Raw genomic sequence first — 18,912 nt, 5'->3', positions numbered from 1 at the left:
GCAAGGGAAGTTATAGGAGAGTTTACCCATCACTCTCTTGCTCTCTGTCACAAGAGCCAGCAATGTTCAATGCATGAGGGCAGCTACTTCCTCAACCTGGACCCCAGAAAGGGGAGGCAGGGAGCAGCTCTCTGACAGCCCCCAACAGCCAAGGACCCAACCCATCAGACCTTAGCTGTTCCGAGCCATTTCACTTCGGAGTTACCTGTTACTATGACACTTTTAGTGTGTCCTGATTAATGTGCTGTTCACCTGGGCTGACATGTCACACTTTCCTGTGTTAGACTGCCCTGTGACAAGCTGGGCCAACCCAGGGATGGTAGCATAACCCCAGTGCCATCTTCAGGCTGTGGCCAGGAATGCTGGGCAGCAGAGGGCACCAGAGGCCTGTCTCTGTGCTCCCTGGCTCAGTGGCATCAGGCAGTATGGGAGTGGGTGGTGCCAGGGCTATGGGAGGGTGGCGCTGGGCCACCGGCAGGGAAAGCACCAGAGCCTGCTCCCTGTGCCCCTGTAATTGTGAGCGAGGGATTGTGAGCTGCAGATGCCATAGTTGGCTGCAGGGAGCGTCTGGGGCAGGAGCTGAGGGGCCCCGTGGCTTGTACAGAGAGTGGCCTGGCACAGTCTCCAGCTATTGTGAGTCCCCACAGGACAGCCTGGACATAGCTTAGCGGGTACTGTGTGTAAACGGCCAGTGGGGGACGTACACCAGAGTGGTTCCAGGCTGTCCCTAGCCTTCCCTCCCTTAATGCCTTGAATCTCAGGATCTCACTTTGGCCACACAGTACCCCACTTCCTTTCCTGGAGAGGGGGAGGGGAAAGTAGAAGTTGGAGAGGCTCTGGCCAGCAGCAGCTCTTTGCATGGGTTGACCAAGGATGTGAGAGCCTGATCAGTACATACAGCGTTGGATGAGCTGGGCTCTGTCCCTTTCCTTCCCCAAGCCTCAGTTTCCTCTCCTATAAAGAGGGCCATGGGGCCAGCTGTTTTCCAAACCCTTTCCAGTTCTTGCAACCCAAGATGCAGGGACTGCTGATCAGACACCCTGGGCCTGGGGAAGGAGAAGGAGGAGGAGGAGGGGTGCAGCAGGGAAGTGGCACCCTGACTTTGTGCCAGGAGGGTTCCATCCCCTTCCCCTGCTTGCTTTCCTTAAGCACTGGTGTGTGGCTGGGTTTGGACCTTTCCCAGATCAGGGAACACCAGCGTGTCTCCCTTAACCTTAGTTGGCCTCAAGTCAGGAGGCAGGGGAGGTTGCTCATAGCACCGGGCCTCCCTGGGTCCGTCCCTCCTCCTGCAGGTGCCACTGCCTCCCCTCCCCCAGCTCTGACTGGACGCTGCAGTCTTTACTGTTTGTGGGCAGGCATGTGCTTCCTCCTTCTTGGGACTTTGCTCCTGCCCCCACTATGGATGTTTCTCAGGCTCTGTTGTAGTCAGGGGTTGTACACAGAGAACAATTAGGATCAAGACATGGAGTTTATAATGTTATTTTTATAATGGCCACCAGGAGTTAACACAGGAAAATGCAGGAAATCTATCCGCAACACCAAAGACATAGATTATTTAGTCAAGAGCCTAAACCCCATGGCAATGTCCTACATGAGTCCAGATAAAAACCCAGAGCTCAGGACAATGCCTCCCACGAGTCCAGCTGGCGGTCCAGAGCCCACAAGAAGGACTCACGCCAGTCTCTTTTACGGATCCGTGCGGGGAAGACCCAAGGGTCAGCGGTGGAAGCAAGAAAGTCTGTGCCAGCAGGATGAAGGAGCTGTGCTAGTGGGATGAGGGTTCTGTGCTGGAGCCGAGAAGTCACACTCACAACAAAGACCAGGGCTACCCTGAAAGGCACCACAGCTGTCCTTAGCGACACAGAGGCCCCGAGCTCCTCCGATGACATGCACAGTCAGGTACATGCCATGAAGCAGCGTGACGAGTTCATCCTGGAGACCAAGCAGCACATGTCTTCCCCTCCGGAGCCAGGAAGCAATGCTCCATGTGAGGACCAAGGCTTCTCCAGGAGAACCAACAGCTTAGACAGCAACTCCAACAATGCCTCCTTAACGCCTCAACCCTCAACATCTCCCTTCTTCTCCACCTATTTATCCTGGCAACTTTCCTCAGGTGGAGCATCTTTGGTCAATGCCATGCTGATGTAATCCAGCAGGCGTTAAGTTGACCACCTGTCCTGGTGAGCATAACAGGCTCCTCAGTGAGAAGGAAGCTCCCAGCTCCTCCCAGCAAGAGCCCCTGGAATTCCAAAGGGGGGTGGGTGGGCAGGAGAATCCTATCCTTCAGTCCATCTGGCTCAAACCCTGAACTGCTGGGGAGGTGCATGGGGTGGTGGGTGCACTGGCTCTGCCTGGTGCCGCTGTACTGGGAGCTCTGGAGCCTGGGAGAGTGTAAAGCCTGATTCTCCTGCCTGTGGGAGCCCTGACAGTCTGGGTTCTCTGTAGCTGCCTGTGACTGCCTCAGAGCCAGAGGTGGTGGTGGGTGTTTTGCTTGCTCCTTCCTCTCTGGGCTGCTCTTGTCCAGTCCCTGCGGGATACACCTTGTTCTTCCCACAAGTGCAGCCTGTGCTTCCAGACACTGAAGGAGGCCCACCAGGGGCTCAAGGTCACCGGGGACGGGACACACGGAAACAAGGGAGCAGGGCAGGCTGTCATGGAGCGTCGGGGTAGGGATGGCTGGTCCTCTCCGGGGAGGCCACACTTGGGCTGCAGACGGGGTGGGGCAGACCTGCTGGGAAGGGACAGCAGGTGGGAAGAAAACCCCACACACAGGCCGGCTGGCTGGAGGGTGGTGTCCCTCCTGTGCTGACCGTGTTTGCAGCCCAGCAGAGAGGAGGAAGCCAAGGTCAAGGTGGGACTTTGGCCACAGAGAGCCCGGGGATCCAGCTGAAGCCATGCAGTTTCAGCCAGGGGGAGGCCCGGGGTGATGAGGAGGCCACAGCACCAGCTCAGGAGCAGAGGAGAAGGCAAAGAAAAAGACAAAAAAAGAAAAGGAAGCCTGGGGGGTGGGGTGGGGGACAGAGCTGGGCTTACTATTGCTCACCAGGACAGGGGAGGAGGGACAGGCTGGCCCGGGGTCCCCAGGCTGGATTGTTGTGGCTGTGCTGCCTGCATGACTGTGGCCACCTCTGGAAATTCCAGCAGCCTCTGGAGTTGGTTTGGCAGGAGCCCTTCCTGGAGAGCGGACATGGGCTCCGCAAACACTTAGGATCCGAATCTGTGGTGTAGATGACAAGATCAAAAGATGGCGGCAGCAAGAAGTGACAGAACCCAAAAAAGAAGTCAGGGAGGAGGAGACGCATTTTCCAGGGCTGCGTGATGTGGCATGGCATGGGAAGGAGGGTGATGCAGGTCTGGCCTGAGCCCAGGGGGAGCGTGGCACTGGGGATGGACAGGACAGAAGGAGCGTCACAGTCACAGCAGGCTGCCCTCCTGGTCGCACAGCTGGATTCCGCATGCTCAGCAAACGTGTGTCGTGTGTCGATGAACAACTGTGAGATCCAAGAGGAGGCTTTTTTTGCTTCTAAGATTGGTGACTCGGGCCCGTCACTTCCCTCACCTCCTCCATCTCAAGGGAGTCAAAATCAGACTCATGGATGGGGCATTTCCAGTTCTCTGGATCTAGAAAATATGGCCTAGTCTGGGAAAAAAGTCAAGGCCTCTTTCGAGAGGCCTGAGTGCCACCTGCCTGGGGTTTGGGCTGTGCTCCTTCCCCTGGGCCTTTCCTGGGGTTCATAGGTGGCCCAGGTGGGGAGCCAGGCATCCAGAGCCCTCCCGTGCTGTGCATAGGAGGATGACTCCTCTCTTCTCAGGAGTGGGCAGCCGGAAATCCCCACCCAAGTCAGCTGTGTGCTATTGTGCAGGAGCAGAGCCCAACGAGGAGTCCTAGGCTGTGACTATACTCCAGCTTTGTGTGAAGCCAGGCATCATATCTCTGGGCCTCAGTTTCCCCACCTGAAATTCCAATATGACTTTCACAGGGCTGTCCCAGAGATGGAAGGGGTGAAACGCATGCATTTCCTACATGCATTAATTCTACCAAAAAAAAAAAAAAAAAGGCAAGGCACCCTCCAGATGCCAGGATTTCACAATGCTAAGTGCTCGGGGCAGAGCAAAGGGGACAGACTGTGTTACAAAAGCCTGCAGTTGACTATTGTATCCCTTCCCACACTGTCTGCAGGAGACAGAGAAGGCAGAGCGGCTGGGTGAGTGGGCACAGGGCCCCTGGCGGGAGGGCGGCTGCAGCCTGACCTTGCCTTGCAGCATCAGACTCTGTGCTCCTGGGGACTGGTGTGGAAGAGGACAGCTGCTTTCAGCTTTGTCCTCTGCATCCCGGGGGCCACTCCACCTGCATCTGCAGGTGTTACTGGCGTGGGCAGAGGTCCTTATCCTGGGACCCATGTGTGAGGAAATCACAGGCTAGGGACAGCAAACTATCATCAGGGACAGCTCAGTGGCCCTGACTATGAAAGAGCTGAGCTCTTCCTGGTGGGTAAACTTGGACACAGTCCTCACTGCCATGAGACTCAACTTCCCCTTCTGTCCATGCCCGGTGAAGACACAGTGGGAGCTGTGTGAAGCTTTCGTGTTCCTCTTCCTCCTCCCTCTCCTGTTCCTCCTCCTCTCCTTCTTTCTCCGTGGACCTCCTTGGGCCCCCCGCCCAGACACCCACATCTAGCAGGTGCATTGGCTCTCACCTGTCACCCTTGGGTGCTACATACTGGGAGCGAGGCTGGGCAGCCCTGGTGCAGAGGAGATGCGGAAGCTCAAGGGTGCCTTTAAACCCTGCTTTCATGCTGGCATCTGTCATGGCTTTTGCCCCTCTCTGCTGGCCTTGGGAACTCAGCCTTCAAACTTTCCCCATCAGCTCCACCTGTCACGGTGCCTGTGGTGGGCACCTTTGTCCTGGAGCCTGGCCGGGAAGTGGGAGCCAGCCCTCCAGCCTGTTACCTCTCTCCTCAGTGTTTCCAGAGACAGGCACTCTAGCCCTTTGCAAAATGGGAACATAATAAGCAATAAAGGAAAATAGCACAAGCCAGGCGTGCACTGCTGGGAGGCCAAGGGAGGAAGCTTGCAGGCCTGGCCAACTTAGCCAGACCTTCCTCAAAATAAAAGATGAAAAAGGGCTGGGGGTGTAGCTCAATGTGAAAGGCCTGGGCTCAGTCCTCAGAACAGAGAGAGAAGAAAAACAAACAGACACAAAGCACCCAGGAAAAGTCCATGCATTTCTAACTGTTAGAATGTGGAGGCCCTATGGAACCTGTCTTTTCTGAGCCAGGCTGGAGAAGCGGACAGGGGCTGGCTGGCAGTCTGGACCTGCTGTCATTGCATGTGCCATTCCAGGGGATTTGACAAGTAATTGACCTCTCACTCACCCAATGCCTCTGCTCGCCCTGACATGGCCCTTCTTTCTGTCCTGACGGTGTCTGGATTCTGGATTCAGTTCCTGCTGGACCGAGGCTCCTGGGAGGCCTTGGGCTGCTTTCTTCCGGCCTGTGTCCTCTGAGCTGTCCCCAGCCTGGCTTAATGAGGGGCACAAGGACCTCAGTTGTCTTCTGGGCCACTGGCTCTGAGCCAGCGAGGGTCTGTGGGGTCCATGCTGCCACCTCATGCCAGGCACCTTCTCGCACTTTCCCTGCTCTTTTCTGGTTTTGAAGGCCCCTGTGGCGCTTCCTGTAGCTGACAACTCAGAGGGACAGCCATGGCAGTGCGCTCCTGGCTTTTCCTCCCTGGGGCCTGGAAGTCTGCCAAGTGGTCTGCTGGTGAGGATTTGCCGCCTTCTTGTCATACCTCCTTTCGTAACATGTCATGGGGATTGTCACCAAAGGGACTCGGGATCTCGTAATCACACGGCATCAGAGCAGAGGGAAGCCTTGCAGAGCACGCGGCCTGTCTGGAAAAGCTGGTGGATTATGCTTGGCTGGCCCATGTCCCTTGAAGGCAGATGACTGCGTTGGCGGTTCCTCCAGCCCTCTGCAGCACAGGGGTGGGGGCCGAGGCAGGCCTGGCTCAGATGCAGCGCCTGCCCAGGTGCACCCCATTTATCAGCCCGTATCTGTACAGATGTTCAGACTTGAGCAGGAGATTAAGGAGTACAGGGACCATTTGGTTGCACAGATGAATCTTTGAAGTTTTATCTACTCATCAATGACTTCAAGGCCCATTACCTGCTGCCATTTGTAAACTGGCCGGGGCTGAACATGAATGCTGGGTCCTCAATTCATAGAAGGGGTGAGACCCAGCCAAGGGAGGGTCCTGCCCGTGCCCAGCATTCGTCTCGGGTGGGATCTACCATTACTGGATGCTCAAACTTAAGAGACGACAACCAGAAGAGCCACCTTTCCAGGGCTGGGACTGACAGTCCGGAGGAAGAAATAATGGAGTCTAAGACAGGGTAAGTGTGAACCAGGAAAGAGAAACTTGAAGTAACTTAAAACAATCTGTTATATTTTATTGTATCATTATTAGCAAATGGAGCCATTCACACAGTTCCAGGGACACATTCTTTGGGAATGTTACAGAACAACTGAAATATTTCTCAGTGGGAAAAGTTACATCATAGGAGCAACACATAATATATATTAATAAGAATCATTACTGCCAGCAGCCTTTACTAAATATATTGTGGTACTTTGAAGTAATTGTGAAAATGAATCATTTTCATTTTAAAATGAATAAATTGTTAACATCAACAAAAACAGCAAGGTGTGGAGAAGAATGTGTTAGTGCAAATCCAGTAATGGAAGTTTTATGAAAGCAAATGCATGGGTCCAAAGAGAGGCCCTGTTTTTTTTAATCTGGAAGGACACAGGGCAGCCTTTGAGCAGGGGTCACCTTCAGAATCTGCTCAATGACTCTCTGAGCCTTCTTTGCTACATCTGTGCTGGGTCTATTGCCCCATATCCCGGGCTGTGGGCACCGTGTGAGGAGGCAGCCCTCTGCCACCTAAAGAGCCCATGGGAAGCGAAGTCAGTGGGGACCACTGCCCAGTGCATTGTGGAGATGAGTGAGCATCTTGGGAAGCAGGCCCCACTCAGCCTCCCGCTCTCTGCTTGCATGATCTGTGGCGAGCTGGCTCTTGCTGCTGAGCTGAAGTCTCTGCACAGATTCTCAAATGTGCAGATGCTGCTGCAGCCCCCAGGTCGGGGCCTGTGAGCAGCTGGAGCTGCCCCATGAGATCTGAGAGCTGCCTCCCATGATCCTGAGCTGTGGCTGTCCTTGGATGCCTCCAGGCTCCTGGCTGCTGCTTACACTGGCTCTGGCTGGGCTCTTGGGCAGCAGTGGCACCTCAGGAGTACTGCCACCTCCCAGGCTCTGTGTGCTCCATGGCTGTGGGGTCACCTTCTGGGAGACTTTGCACCCTGGATAAACTTGTAAAAACCAGTTTGTTAAGTGGGTAACTAATTTGCCGTAGACTGATTTTTAAAATTTCTATTCCCATGGCTTTGCAGAGAAATTTCGGCGGCAGCAGAACATTGTACAAGTATTAGATTTGCAACCTGAGCCTGACTCCTGCACTCTCCTGCTTTAACCTGATCTCCCCTGGAATCCCTCTGCAGTGCGTCCCAACTGCACTTCTCCATGTGCAGCTTTGGTCTTCTCTGTTACTCATTAGAGTTGGCCCCACATCTGCCTTTGAAGGCTCTGACAGCTGGTCTTTTGTGGAGTGGAGGCCTGGCCCTCCAGACCTAGCCCTGGGGTAACCAGAAGAGTGGAAGTGATACTCCTTACACAGCTGGGTTTGTGATCTGGGACTCATACCCATATTCTTGCTTGTCTTTTAACTGAAGTCACACTGGACACTGAGATAGTAAGCATTTCTGGCAGAGATGTAATAGTTAGCTTTCTGTTACTGTGAATCAGGACAATACCCAAAATCAGCTTATAAGTTTCAAGGGTTTTAGTTCATGGCAGGCAGGTCTTGTTGAGCTAGGTCTGTGGCAAGGAAGAATATCATAGAGGAGGAGAGCACATGGTGACCCAGAAGCAGAGAGAGAGAGAGAGGAAGAGACCAGAGTCCCACAAATCCCTTCCAGCTCACACTCAGTGATGTATTTCCTCCTATGAGGCCTCACTGTTTAAAGGGTTTGTTATCTTGCAACTGTGCCATAGATGGGGGGCAAAACTTAATGCACAGATTTTTGAGAGGTGCTTCTTCAGACAATATCAAGATGTAACTGTTTATTTTTACTTTTTCTTTTTTCCAAGACCTAACTTTTAAAAATTTATTTGCCTGTTAAATTTTAGATTCTGCAGCTTTGTTGAGAACTGTCTCATTGTCTGCACATAGAATTATAAAATTTGTAACCACTCAGCACCCATAGGTTACGATCTTGAGTTACGGGGGGCAATCTGTTATCTTAACACTCATTTTTCCTGAGTGCATCACTAACCTCCACCTCCCTCTACCTTTGGCCATCACAGGTAATTTCCAATGGCAGACTAATCCCGCATGTTTTCATTCCCGCTTTGGAATATGTGATACTTGTTTATTACTGCATTTCCCCTTAGTAGGCTTCACCTAGTTTTGTATTCGAGCCTTGAGAATATGACTTCTTTTTTTCTCACCTTTTCACGGGGTTGGCTGCCAACAGCTGTGGAATGAGACACCTGCAGGAATAGTTCTGGGGGTGTCTGTACTGGCGGGCGTAGGGGGCTGGGGAAGCAGGAAGCTCTTCCCAGGTCAGAGACGGGGCAGCAGGTGGCAAAACTGGCCCCCAGCAACTTGGGGGCTCCTCATCCTTGCCCTCAGTGCCCCTGAAGCCCTGGCTTTGCATGGACACAGTGGCCTTTGACAGGCCAGCTTTGTTCTGGTTCAGCATTGCTGCTTTGCTGTTGGCCACACGCTGGCCTCGCCCACCCCCAGTGGTCAGCAGCAAGGGCGTCAGCTCCTTGGCGACCCTGTCACCAGTGCTGTCACCAGGGAAGGCAGGACCTCTGGACTGGCTCCCTCGCCCTGCTGGCACCTGTCCTAGTTCCCTGGCATGTAGGACCCTGTTGTGTCTCTTCCTGGGATAACCTGGGAGGCCAGCCAGCTGGTCACACAGGGAAGCAGAAGGAGACAGGTGGAGGCAGGAACTGCAGCAAGCAGGGAGGCTTCCCGGAGGAGGCGGCATCACCAATGGGCTTACTGAATGGACCGGATTTGGCAGCTTGTGAGCTGGCAGGGGAAGCCAGGGAGGAGGCTAGCAGGTGGGTGTGGGGAGGCCCAGCACGGGCAGGGTCAGCGGAGTGCGGTGCAGCCCAGGAGGAGCCCAGCCAGTAGGAGGTTTAGAGGCCAAATCCAGACGTTTTCTTTGATGCAGGACTGGGTGAACCTGGGCTTTGGCCGCTTCAGCTAAATAAAACCGTCACTGTGATTTTAAAACCCCAGTGGCCCTTGTTCCACTGCAATGGCAACTAATTATGGGTTGTAACTGTCTCAGCACAGGGAGCTGTGTTGCACCAGAGCAGCAGCCTTGTGACAGGGCTCCTCTGGTGTCCCCAGCACTCTGCCCCAAGCCACGTGCCTGGTGGGGACACAGGGCACAGAGGGGCGTGCACCAGGCCGGGGCACTCCTGGGACTCTCTGGCATGTAGATGGACATTCTGAGTCATTGTGGACAGGTCACGTAGTCTTCTGAGCCCCAGCTTCCCCGTGGGTGACGTGGGGACAGGCAGTCCCCACCCCATGGGGCGAGAGGACAGGCGAAGCCGTGCAGCTGTGTGGGGCGGACACGACACGTAGCAGGCTCAGGAGGCAAGGCCCCTCCCCTGCCCACCCCAGCCCCGTGTGACTGCACCGAGGTCACGTCCACAGCTGACCCAGTGACCTCGTGTTCCGGCCCCCTGGGAGGCTGAGGCAGGAGGATTGTAAGTTGGAGCCCAGCCTGGATGATTCTACAACACTCTGTCTGTAAGTAAACAAATAAAAAGAACTCAGGGTATGGCTCAGCATGAAGGTCCTGGGTGCAGTCCTAGGAATCCAAAGAAACATCAGAGAGAGACAGAGACAGAGAGAGAGAGAGAGAGAGAAAGAGAGAGAGAGAGAGAGAGAGACAGAGAGAGGCAGAGAGAGAGAGAGACAGAGAGAGAGAGAGACAGAGAGAGAGAGAGACAGAGAGAGGCAGAGAGAGACAGAGACAGAGAGACAGAGAGAGAGGCAGAGAGAGACAGAGACAGAGAGACAGAGAGAGAGGCAGAGAGAGAGACAGACAGACACAAAGACAGAGACAGAGACAGAGAAATAAAATCAGAGAGACAGAGAGAGACCAATCACGTCCAGGTAGTGGCCTCAGTGGCCATGCCCTCTGCTCCCTCAGTGACGTCTGTGGCCATGCCCTCTGCTCCTGCAGAGAAATCTGATGGCCTGCAGTTCCAGGGTCACCGAGAGATCCAGGTGTGTCCTGGTCACTGTGCCTGACTGACCACATAGAGATGCGAATGCTGACCCCTCCAGCCAGGCTTGGTTTCTGTGCCAGCTTGGTTCCCTGGGGCTCATGGATGGTGTGGGTTCCCTCTGTCCCTCTTCCCGTGGCCCTGGAGGAGCAGCTGTGGCCGCCCTGTGCCCCAGCCTCACTGCCTGAGGCCTCGTCAATATTTCATAGTATCTGAGTGCAGGCGCTTGATTTATGGCCCAGAGGCTTCAGGGACATGCCTATCTGTGGTAGCAGACTGGGGCCAGGACTCCAGCTCTGCTTCAGAGCCCCTCCAGGGCCCTGCTGGAGGTGTCCTGTACTTGGAATTTGTCTCCAGCCCCTTTTTTACTGGATCCTACAGTTAAAAAACCATACATAGCATTCCTGGTAACTAGGAAGTTGCTGGTAACCTTTCCATGAAATTGAGACATTTGTTCTTTATTTTTTTGTTTTTGCATCTTTCCTCTTTATCTGCCTGGAATACAGATGTGATGGTTGGAGCTCCAGCATCTATTATGGGCCTACATAGGCCCATAGTAGGTATCTTGAGCAGAGGTATAGCAAAAGTCAAGGCCCTGTAGACTTTGTGGAAACCATCCTTCCAGCCCCCGGGCTGCTCACTTTTAGATTTGACATCTGAAAGAGATAAAAAAAACTTTCATTTGTTTTCCCTATCATAGCTGGATTCCTGTAGCTGTTGGTCAAATTAAATCCCAACCAAAATTCTCTGCTGCTCTTAGCATAGCTGGTGGTCTCAGCCTCCCTCACTGGCCTGGGTGCTTTTGTGCCTCCTCACCCTGCACCCTTAGCAACCAAGGGCACCCTGCGCTCATCACTGCCAGAAGCACTGAGTGACTATTTCTGAATGAATGAATTCATCCCCATGAGGCCTCGGTGTCAGCAGGGCCCTGTGAGGAGGGTGAACCCAGCAGTGGCTCTGTCACAGCTGTGAGAAGCACCTGTAGCTTCTGGAACAAGGACCTTTGTCTCCCAGCAACTCGATGCCTCAATAGTATCATTTTATAATAGAACTTAAAATTGGTGAGGAGCAAAGACACTGAAAAAGAAACCAGCATTCTCCTTTGAGTCTTGGTTCCGCACTGGCGCTTTTTTTTCTGGACAGCGAGGCTCCTGTGAGCATTTGCAGCCTGCCCCAGCCCAGATCTTAGCTCGAGCTCCCCTTTTATTAAAGGCTGGACTGAACTACCATTTCTCCACACAGACGCACAGCTGGCCTGCTCTGCCCCCAGCTGGGCTTTGAGTTCGAATGCTGCTCTGTGGAGCCGCTTGGTGCCTACAGCTTTCTCTGTGTGTGCGATTTTGCCCTTTGCTTGAGTCTCAGAAGTAGGGTTATTTGATCAAAGGAGCTAAAGAGGAGTCAGTGTGGGGTGAGGGGACCTGAGAGGGGAAGGGAGCCCCAGTCACGCTACTTTTCTCTACCCTTAGTTCCCCCAGGGGAAGCCGAGCAGGTCCAAACCGAGGGTTCGCAGTTCTGCCGACGCTTAGGGAATGAAACCTGTGACATCCACCAGGACACAGGGACATGATGTGCCCTGGGCCCGTGCACGCAGTTCACAAGAACTGGCCTTCGCCATGTGGAAGTGGGACAGCAGAGCGGCCGAGCCCTCCTCCTCTGACTTCAAGGCACAGCAGCGTTTCTTCCCCAGTTCCTAGCAGTCTTGTGCCTGATGGTGCCTTTCCTTCTCTCCCAGATGGAGGAGGTGTCTGTATCCCTGGGTTCCCAGGGCCTGCCTCCTGAGAAGCAGAGTCACCTCTGTAGGTTGAGGCAGGAGAATGAGGGTGATCACTCTAACGCTGCCCCAGAGCTGCTGCAGGCCATTGAGAAGTCTGAGCCCCCATGCGAGTAAATCACCCCTGTGAATGACAGGAGATGCCACTTACGCTCTGTGCTAGGGGCCCCGGCCCTCTGCTCCATGGCTCACAGCATTGCACCACTGGCTCTCAGATCTGCGGGATTTAGTTCAAGGGTCCACAGAAGGCCCCAGAATCTGTGAACACCCAAGACCCTCACATTAAGTTGTGAGCATTTTCACACCACCTACACATACCCTCTAGGATGCTTTTAATCAGCTCGACCACTGTGCAAATGCCAGGTGGTTGTCACTGTGTGCTGCTTAGGGAATAATGACAGGGAAAATACAGTTGTTACTACAGGTGCAATTCTATTTTCAAATATTTCCATCTGTGGCTGGTTGTATTTGTGCATGCAGAATCCTTGGCTAGTGAGGGGTTGGCTGTTTTTATTTCCATTTCTGTGCCTCACAGCACAATGGCATCTAGAGGACAGGGGTTTGCTGTGACCAGGGGTGGCTGGGATGCAGCCGACTCTTTCCCTATCCTAAGCGAAGGAGGCAAAGGGTGTCCCTGAGATGGGAACAAGGCTGGAGCTGGGACAGGAGGGGGGCAGCCCGAGCAAGCCCTGTGGCAGGGCCCCGGTGTGCTCAGGTCACAGGGTGCTGGCCTGCACGCAGGAGGCTGAAGCCCGCCTGGTATTGGCGAGGGTCATGGGAGCCATGGATGAAGGGGACTGGTGCAGAAGGCGGAGCCCTGAACCCTGATGGTGCCCTGTGCACCTGCTGAGCATCGGCCTCTGCATTCATTGCTCCTCCAGATCTTTTGGAGCATCTGCTCTGTGTTGGGCTCTGTGTTCATGGATGGGAAAGAGAGCTTCAGCCTGGCTGGGGCCACAGCACTTCGGGGCGCATTGGTCCCCGGGATGGGAGTGGAGGTGGCTGGAAGTGTGAGTGAGACATGAGGGGCATGGCCAGAGCAACAGGCAGAGGTGGCATTGGGTCACCCAGGGTGTCTGAGCCCCTACAAGGCCTGCTGGCTTGTCACTGGGTTCTGTGGGCATCTGTGAACCACCACTCTGCAGCTCTGCATGAGAGCAGAGCCGGAGAGGTAGACAGGGACAATCAGGCACTGCAGGTGCCCTTTCCTGGGCAGAGGTTTGGGTAGGGCTGGAGGGCAGGGCTGGGATTGGAGCCTGGGGAGGTTGCTTCCATATGAGAAAATGTCAGGGAGACCCAGACAGTGAATTTCAACTGGATCTGGATACCCGGGTCAAGTCTAGGTGACAGACCTGACCAGGGAAGGGAGTGTGCAAATTTAGGGTCCACCCCTGGACCTTTGATTGCCTAAGAGCTGAGTGATCGGTAAAAGCCTTTGGGAGCCTCTTGTCATGCGGTAGCTATAATCTCCTCCCTCTAATCCTAGCACTGAAATTGAGAGGCAGGACAACAGCAGAGCTCACAGGGACAAAGCTGTTTCTTAGGAGCGGAGCAGTAGGCGGGCCCTGTTGCCAGCTCTCCTTGAGGTCTGGTTTTGACATAGCTGATGACTTGTCGCCATGACAGTGCTCCTCATTGTGGAAGGAAAACAGGAAAGTAAGCTCTTATTTGCTCTTTGCCTTTCCAGAGTTGTGTATTTTAATTTATTATTTTTTTTATTTTAAACATATCTGTGTTGGGTTTGCACTGCAGCTTGATGGATGTTTGTCAAATGACTAATTATTGACTGATAAGCAAACAAGCTCCACTGGAGTAAACAGTGTTGAGTGGTCCGTGGTGTCTTGGTTACACAGTTACCCCTCTGCTGGTCACTGGGGCATGCGGGTGGCCTCTGTGACCCGAGACACAGACAGGCTGCCCTGGAGATGGAAGACTGGAGTACCAGTGAAGGAAGCAGCCAGGGTGAGCAAGGGGCATTGGGGATTGAACAAGTACAGACTGGAAAATGGGCGATGCCTTCCTAGGCCTCCTGGTCAGTGATTATTGGTTGCAAGAAACAGAATTGTATACTTCACGCTTACTACTTAGCTTCTTATGGGTGATGGAGCTGTTAGAAGGTTAGGTGTAATAACGCAAGCCCCAGGCAGCGAGGAGGCCCAGTCCCCTAGAGAGGTTCAAGGTGGGACTCCTGGAAGGGTGTCAGTGACCCATGACTGCCTGCCTGAGCTCCCAGCCCCTCCTCAGGGTATTTTAGCCACTCTTTCCTCTGCAGGGTGCATTGCTCTGTTACACTTTTTCTAGGTCCAAAACCACCCACTTTAACCTAGACTTGACCTTCCAGGTTATGGACCCAACTGTGAGTCTACACTGAAAGGCTCTGATTGGCCAGCAGCCAGCCAATAGGCTGGCTCTCCTCAGTTAGCCTCCCCCTCTGGCCATGGTGAGGGGCGTTCTTCAGAGGAGCAGGCACCAACCAGGCTGAACCCCAGTGGCCACATCCGATGACTGGGTTGCTGGGCAGAACTTGCCCACACGTAGGAGATGCCTACCATGTATTTTTAAAAACAAAGCACTTGGAGGCTTAGAGTGCAGGTTGCCACAGCGCCCACATAATAGCTGATTTCCGAGGAGTTTCTCCTTCATTTTCCAAGTCTATGGAGAGCACAGTTAGTAGAAAATGTTAATGGCCAATTTTAGCAAATGACCATTTTGGTGCTCCCAGGCCATGAGGCTGGCCAGAGTTAATTTTTAGAATGCCCCTTGGATGATTCCGGCAACTTGTTTAATACTGACCTAGAGAAAAGCCACGGGCGCAGGTCCAAACGTAGGGCTAAGTCTGCACGCACTTTCCTTGCAGGCAGCAGGAGCAGCCCTGGTTCCTCTACATAGATGTTTCTCTCTGAGTGCCTGGGCTTGTCTCACTGCAGAGCGGCTGGGTGCGGTAGGGCAGGCTGGGCACTGCCTTAGCAGATGGCTGTGCTCACGACTCTCCTTGGAGTCCCCTGGGATCCTTGAGTCCACCTCCTGCAATGCTTAGTTTCTGGACGTCTAAGCTCTCTGCCTGAATAGTGAGAGGGTTGTAAGTCACAACGCCACGTTGCCTAGTTCGGCTTGAACTTTTGATCTCCCTGCCTCGGCCTCCCAGAGTGCTGGGATTACGGGCACGCACCATCATGCCCGTCTCTGCGCACCCCAGCTGCAGGGCTCAGCGGATGGCCTGGGGTGCCCTCTTCATCATTTTCCACCAGCTGCACCTCAAAGGGTAGCCTCCCTAGTAACCTTTCTCTGTCTCTGGAGTGCTGACTTAGGTGGTGAGCGCTCCCTATGTTACCTCAGCTGTTTGCTCAGTGGAAGAGCAGATTCAGGTCTGCCGAGTGCAGGAACACACAGCACCCCCATCTTCACAGGCGTGTCTCACGGAGGGGTACAGGGGTTTTGCCGCTGAGGAGGGGGAGGAGGAGGAGGAGGCCAGCCTCCTGCTCTGCTGGTTATCACAGCCTGTTCTAATGCTGCTCAAACAGCACTGAGAAGAACCCTGGCTCAATAGCACCAGTGTTAGGCTGCAGAGTCAATATTAGCAGAGCAAACACAGCAAATAAGGAGTTGCTATTTGCGTAGCTATGAGTGCTTGTGTACTTGGGCTGCCTCGGCAGGGCCGAGTGGAGGAGGCAGTGTCTGGAGGTGCAGGCCTGGAGAGGGATCCCGGCCTCCTCAGGGCTCACGGTGGGGATGCAGGGTTCCAGGCTGTCCTGTGCACTGCAGGGTGTTCAGCTGTATCCCTGGCTTCACCCCTGCAGAGCCCAGAGCACCTACTACTGGTATAGAGACAGCCAGAGAGGTCTCTGGACATCGTCAGACATCCTGTGGAGAAGGGAGCTGCAATTACCCCCTGCTGAGACCTTCTAGACTCTACCTTGGCCATGCTGGGGAGCAGAGGGAGAGAAGAGAGGGCCATCGGGGCCTCCCCAGGCCCAGCCAGGTCCTGCTCTGCAGCTCTGCAGGGCGCTGGGGCCAGCCAGCCTCCTTAGGAAGGGCAAGTTGCCCCATCAGCCCAATGGGCTCTTCAGCTGCTGGCTGGTGTCCCTGGCCTGGGCCCCACTCCCATTCTCTGCCCCACAGGAGAGAGGTGGGGAGATGCTGCGGAGCAGAGGGTTTCATCTGTCTCTCTTTTAGAATTTCTGGCATGTTTGGTTAGTGACCTTCTGGTCACTCTGGTTAGTGACCTTCTCCATCAGATGCACCTATTTATAACTCTGTCCCTGCCTCTGCTGCCTCCCCTCTGCCACCGGGGCCTGGCCTGCACAGTCCTGACGTTCGCAAGCCCCGAGGGAGGGCGCTGGGTGGGGCAGGAAGCAGGGCACACAGGCCAGGGGCTCCCCAGGGACAGGCTGTGCTGTCTGGTGCTGTGCTGTTCCAGTTTAGAAGGGTCACAGCCAGGGTCCTCTTTGGTCCCTTGTGAGGAGGGGGAATGAGAGAGCAAACATGTCCATGGCTGTGAGAAGGCACTGTAGCCCCTGATGCTCTGTGTGCCATGGCCACCAGCCCTGACCCCAGACCCTTAAGCCAGAGCAGGAAGATGGCCGAGAGCCTGTGTCCCAGAACCCAGATGTCCTAACACCTGCAGCCTTTGCCCGCAGGGCTGTCCCTGGTCCAGGGGCAGCGCGGCCTGCATTAGCTGTTTCTTTTTTCCAAAGTCAGCCTGTGTCTGTGTAGCACCTCCTCAGCCTCCTTCTCGTGCCTGTTCAAGGGTGGGGTGAAGACAACCGAGAAAGGGGCTTTTGGGCTTCTTTCTGAAGATGCACACAGGGCAGGGGACTCTTGCACGGCCTTTCATGCACACCCTGGATTTCCTCTGGGCCGTGGCTGGGGGCTGCTCTGTATGATTAGACCCGAGGCCCAGAGATGGCATGTTTCCTATGCAGCCCATTTCGTGGGGCCCAGTGGGAAAATGGGGGTGTCTTTCCCTTCCATGGGCTGACTGCTTTCAAGCATTCGGGGACAGCATCAGGAGTGGTCCAGTCCCAGCAGGGCTGTCCCTGGTCCTGCAGGTGCAGCCTTGCCTGACCCTGCTGTCACCTGTCTTCTTCTTTCTGCTTGAAGGTGGGTGATGTGGGCCCCTGATGAGGCCACAGAGAAGCCTCAGCAGCCCCTGAGGACAGGGAGGGGGCTCTGGGTTCTGCATGTGGGCCTCAGGCGGAGGACTCACTCTTACCTCCAAGTGCTGGAGCCTCCGAGTCAGACTGGAGAGTGGCCTTGCTATTTGGAGAGGGAAAATCATGGCTCTTGCAGGAGACAACTGGACATTTGTGCCAGGGGTAACAGTTCAACTCTGTGGGCACAGTCATAGGTGATGACTTAGCTTGTCTGGGTGTCCACTGTCCCGTCTGTGACCCAGGAAGTGTAACACTTGGCTCGAGGGGCTGCTATGAAGATGTGAGGTGATGACCTGCCTAAGCAGTCACAAGCCTTGCACGTGGACACAAGGTGCCAATCCTTGGTGGCCTTACCACTCCCCTCTGATACTGCTTGGTTTCCAGGCCAGCCCAGGTGCCACCAATGGGACCTCCTCCCTAAGCCTCAGCACTGTCTCCTCAAAGGACACTGAGACAGCTGTGCACCTCACATCTGTCCGTACCGGGCTCTAGAGAAGAAGAAGGACTTCTCTCTTCATCTGCTCTCTGCTTGCCTTGGGATTGACTTACACCCTCCAGGTCTCAATCTGCCATCTGTGACAGTCCCGAGCGATGGCTTCTCTGTTGAGTGGCCTCTTCTCTCAGCCCCGGACAGGGTGGACAGCAGTCAATCTGTGGAGAGCATTACGCAGCAGGAGAAAGGAGGTTCATCTCTGCCTGGAAAATCATGGCATGGGGAGCACTGTGAGCTTGAGGTACCAGGAGAACAGCAATGTCTGCAGCCTCCAGCCCGGCATGGGCTCCCAAAGCCCTGTAGCAGGTTTCTTTGAAAGGAATGAGGATTTGAGTACAATTTCGCCTTGCTGTCATCTTTTCTGGGAGCAGCTATGTCCTAGAGAGCCTGGAGCTCTTTGTTGAGCTGTGTTTTGAGCTGGCTGGGACTTTAGGGACCTTCGAAGTTCTAACTTTTGTTCTGTTTTCCTTCCCCAGCTCTGTTGGCTAGAATTTGTGCACAAGCACGGGTGGGTTCTTGCTCGTGGGTTGACTTTAGTGACAGAGATGCTGGGTCCTAAGTTCTCCTTGGTAAACTGTACATACTGTGAGCAGGTTAACAGTCTGGGCCAAGACAAATATAATTTTGAATTATTAAATCCACAAGACAAATGAGGGTCTATTAATTCTTATTTATCTTGAGTGAGCTAATAGGAACTAACAACAGAAGAAAAATAATTGCCTTTTTCCTTCTTTGTGGAGAAGGGCTAATTTGGGGGAAAACTGTAGTATAATGTACAGTATCGGGGCTGAGACAAACTTGTGTTTACTTCAATTCAAAAGCAGAGAAGAAACTCTTCCAGTCTTCAGGGAGCCCAGAGTTGAGCAGGGCCAGCAATGGGAACTTAATCGAAGAATCAAGATTATGTGAGGTTAGAGAAAACTCATTAACTCCACAAGGAGAAAAAAGAGCTGAAAAGGCCTCACAGAGGAAGCTATGTCTGTGTTGGATTTTGGTGCATAAACAAGAATTTCGTAAGAAAAAAAAGTTGAAGGAAGCCACTCTTGGAAGAAAGAACAAGAATGTAGGTGTATGAAGCCCTGAGATGGGTTCAGAAGCCTGGCAACTGGGAAGTCCAG

The 18,912-nt window shown here is 54.0% G+C and overlaps 1 protein-coding gene and 1 long non-coding RNA gene across 6 annotated transcripts in view; one reads left to right on the top strand and one right to left on the bottom strand.

The window, feature by feature from the left end:
• Positions 1–853: 853 nt before the first annotated feature.
• On the bottom strand, positions 854–5,788 carry LOC134475658 (uncharacterized). The gene is made up of 2 exons (XM_063246807.1): positions 5,376–5,788; positions 854–3,491 (listed from the first exon to the last, which is right to left on the bottom strand). The coding sequence occupies exons 1-2, from the start codon at positions 5,786–5,788 to the stop codon at positions 2,903–2,905; spliced, it is 1,002 nt and encodes a 333-aa protein (XP_063102877.1). The 3' UTR covers positions 854–2,902.
• Positions 4,155–18,912, top strand: part of LOC106025235 (uncharacterized) — a 36,456-nt gene continuing 21,698 nt past the window's right edge. For 3 of the 5 annotated variants that reach the window (XR_010046833.1, XR_010046836.1, XR_010046834.1), the window contains exon 1: positions 6,076–13,804. This is a non-coding gene — a long non-coding RNA (uncharacterized LOC106025235). Of the gene's footprint in view, positions 4,206–6,075; positions 13,805–18,912 lie in introns of those variants that run through there. The other 2 variants (XR_010046835.1, XR_010046837.1) reach the window with 1 other exon arrangement.

Source organism: Cavia porcellus, unplaced genomic scaffold (genome assembly GCF_034190915.1).
Source record: "Cavia porcellus strain 051 isolate PalLab524CR breed Dunkin Hartley unplaced genomic scaffold, mCavPor4.1 scaffold_4, whole genome shotgun sequence".
Taxonomy (NCBI): Eukaryota; Metazoa; Chordata; class Mammalia; order Rodentia; family Caviidae; genus Cavia; species Cavia porcellus.
This window is presented reverse-complemented; position numbering and strand designations above follow the sequence as displayed.

Coding starts and splice junctions, on each gene's coding strand:
- LOC134475658 (XM_063246807.1), bottom strand. CDS start 5,788: ATGACAAGAAGGCGGCAAATCCTCACCAGCAGACCACTTGGCAGACTT. Junction 3,492..5,375: donor AGGGCGAGCAGAGGCATTGG/GTGAGTGAGAGG, acceptor TGGATCTCACAG/TTGTTCATCGACACACGACA.